The 2,184-nt window shown below is 43.2% G+C and overlaps 1 protein-coding gene across 1 annotated transcript; it reads right to left on the reverse strand.

Moving 5' to 3' along the window:
* Positions 1-499: 499 nt before the first annotated feature.
* Positions 500-1,699, reverse strand: LOC105571175. The gene has a single exon (XM_012028649.1). The coding sequence runs from the start codon at positions 1,697-1,699 to the stop codon at positions 500-502; it is 1,200 nt and encodes a 399-aa protein (XP_011884039.1).
* Between the last annotated feature and the right edge of the window lie 485 nt (positions 1,700-2,184).

Consider the following 2,184-nt stretch of genomic DNA (forward strand, 5'->3'; position numbering starts at 1 on the left):
TGTACACGTTGGTATGGACATGTCGAGACTTGTTTGAACACGTCGAGACTCGTTTGAACACGTCGAGAGAAGGAGAAATATTACGGTTCGTCTTGATGCATGGATAGATTTTAAATCCTTTTAGCTAAGCTTATAATCCCACATTTCAAAAGAGAAAACATGGTCAAGGGTCTGGGTCGAAAAAGGTAAATTCTGCTTCCTACCCATACATATAAGATCGAGATATGAATAAATTTAAAAATATGCTGTGGAAGGGAGAGAGTGCGCAAACGGAAAGAAGTATAGGATACGTGTGGAAAAAGAAATTAATACAATATTGATAGAAATATATTTATTTTATGGTTACATAACCAACTGAATATTTTAAATACATTATTCTTATACAAAGACAAGTTGTTACATATTTATTTCTCATGCTTGGACCACCATTTGTAAAGTTTAAAAACATTTTGTAAAGCGCAATTTGTTACATGTTTCTGACAGTGAAAAAATGTAATACCTAGGTGATTTTGCGCACGACATTGGTCACCGGGTTATACTGAACCACGCGATCATGTATGATGAGACAGTATGCAGTGGTGCTCGTTGGCACGTTCTCCTTACACTCAAATTCCAATCTCACGTACACGGTCGCGCTCTTGACCGATTCGTTTTGTCGAGAACAATCGATGATCACAAACGGACCATATTCTAGAAAATTGTAGACATTGAGACCTGGCGCAAGATCATCGTTTCCGTAATAGCTCTTCCGGAATCGTAAAAACGCATCATACAGATTCGACCATTTGTTTTTATCGAAATCCAGATTCATATCATCGTATGGATAACAGTCCGAGTTCAGATAGAGTTTTACATTGCTCAATTGACAATGACTGAATTTACACACATTCTCAGACATTATATTCTTCCGACCTGTTTGCAGAACGAAGATAACATATCGCGGCTTCTCGAGCTGAGTAGCTGTTTTAATAGCCCACGAATGTTTAGTCGTCTGCTGCAATAGCGGAAACTCATAGAGATCCCATGAACGAAAACACATATTGAGGTATCGTCCACTTTCCAAAGTACGCAGCATCGATAGCTTGTTCACCTCGTTTAACAACACATGCGGCATTCGCCACTGTATCTTGAATATTTCAAGCTGTGGCTCCAGTGTTACAGCTCCAAACAGACAATTGGTGTCGTTGCGCGATCGTATTAAAATCAATTCGTGACGAGCGTTAATTACCACGCGTTTGTAATCTTCACAGAATCCCAATAGCGTGTTGAGCGGTACGCAAAAATTGAAATCTCCCTTCCCATTGAACGCCGCATCCCAGCCAGCATTCTTCAGAGTCGCCATTTTATCGACTGATGCCGAGACGTAGTTTTTGAGCGTGCTGGTTATTCCAACGTTTCTGGTACGATCAATCTCCACGCCGTCAAGTTCATATCGGATCTCATCGAACATGAACGCGACGCAATTATTTCCCAGTACGACATCGGACTCAGGGATTTGTTTGGCAGTAGTTAGTTTTCCCTCGATGTACAGGAAACTTTCATGCGGCAACGTATAGAGATCCTGTTGTTGTATAGGTATTCTTATCTCATCGCTGTGTCCAAATGTCGTGCTGGCAAACGGATTGTACGAGTGAGTTTCAATCTTGACGATGCGATCGTCGAAGACTGGCTCCTCCCCGATGTTGAGGATGTCAATCATTGTTTGCGCACCGCGAATCCCAATGATTTTAAAAATTCCACGTTCGCCGCGCTGAGCTTCTTTTTCCTACTGCAATCGGACGACTTGGTATTATCGAAAGTTGACGCCACTGGTCTCACGATCTGCTCCGATCCGTTCAGTACGAGCATCTCATGTACACTCGCACGCGTTATCGTCGTCTCCGACGTATGTGCAATCTGACGGTGATCTCTTCTCCGCGAAAGTCGAGCAATCGACCGTTCTGGTCCGCAACGCGTATCGTTAAATCAGTAATGCTCCGTGCGATGACTGGCAAGTAAATGATCTGCGTCGGCGTTTCCGATATCTTATATCCCGGTGGCACGCTCGGTGAAAATTCATGTATCGTGTGTACGGGCTTGCTGTTGCTGTACGCACCCGCGGTCACGTTGCACTCTACGCGGATAATGTTCACGTTGGTAATGTTGATCGGCAGGTCTGATTCATGCCACTTTCGCGGTTGTAGT

Source organism: Vollenhovia emeryi, unplaced genomic scaffold, assembly GCF_000949405.1.
Source record: "Vollenhovia emeryi isolate VEMERY1.0 unplaced genomic scaffold, V.emery_V1.0 DF941079.1, whole genome shotgun sequence".
Lineage (NCBI taxonomy): Eukaryota > Metazoa > Arthropoda > Insecta > Hymenoptera > Formicidae > Vollenhovia > Vollenhovia emeryi.

What these genes read in the sequence shown, in the direction of transcription:
- LOC105571175 (XM_012028649.1), bottom strand. Translation starts at nt 1,699, where the DNA reads ATGATTGACATCCTCAACATCGGGGAGGAGCCAGTCTTCGACGATCGC.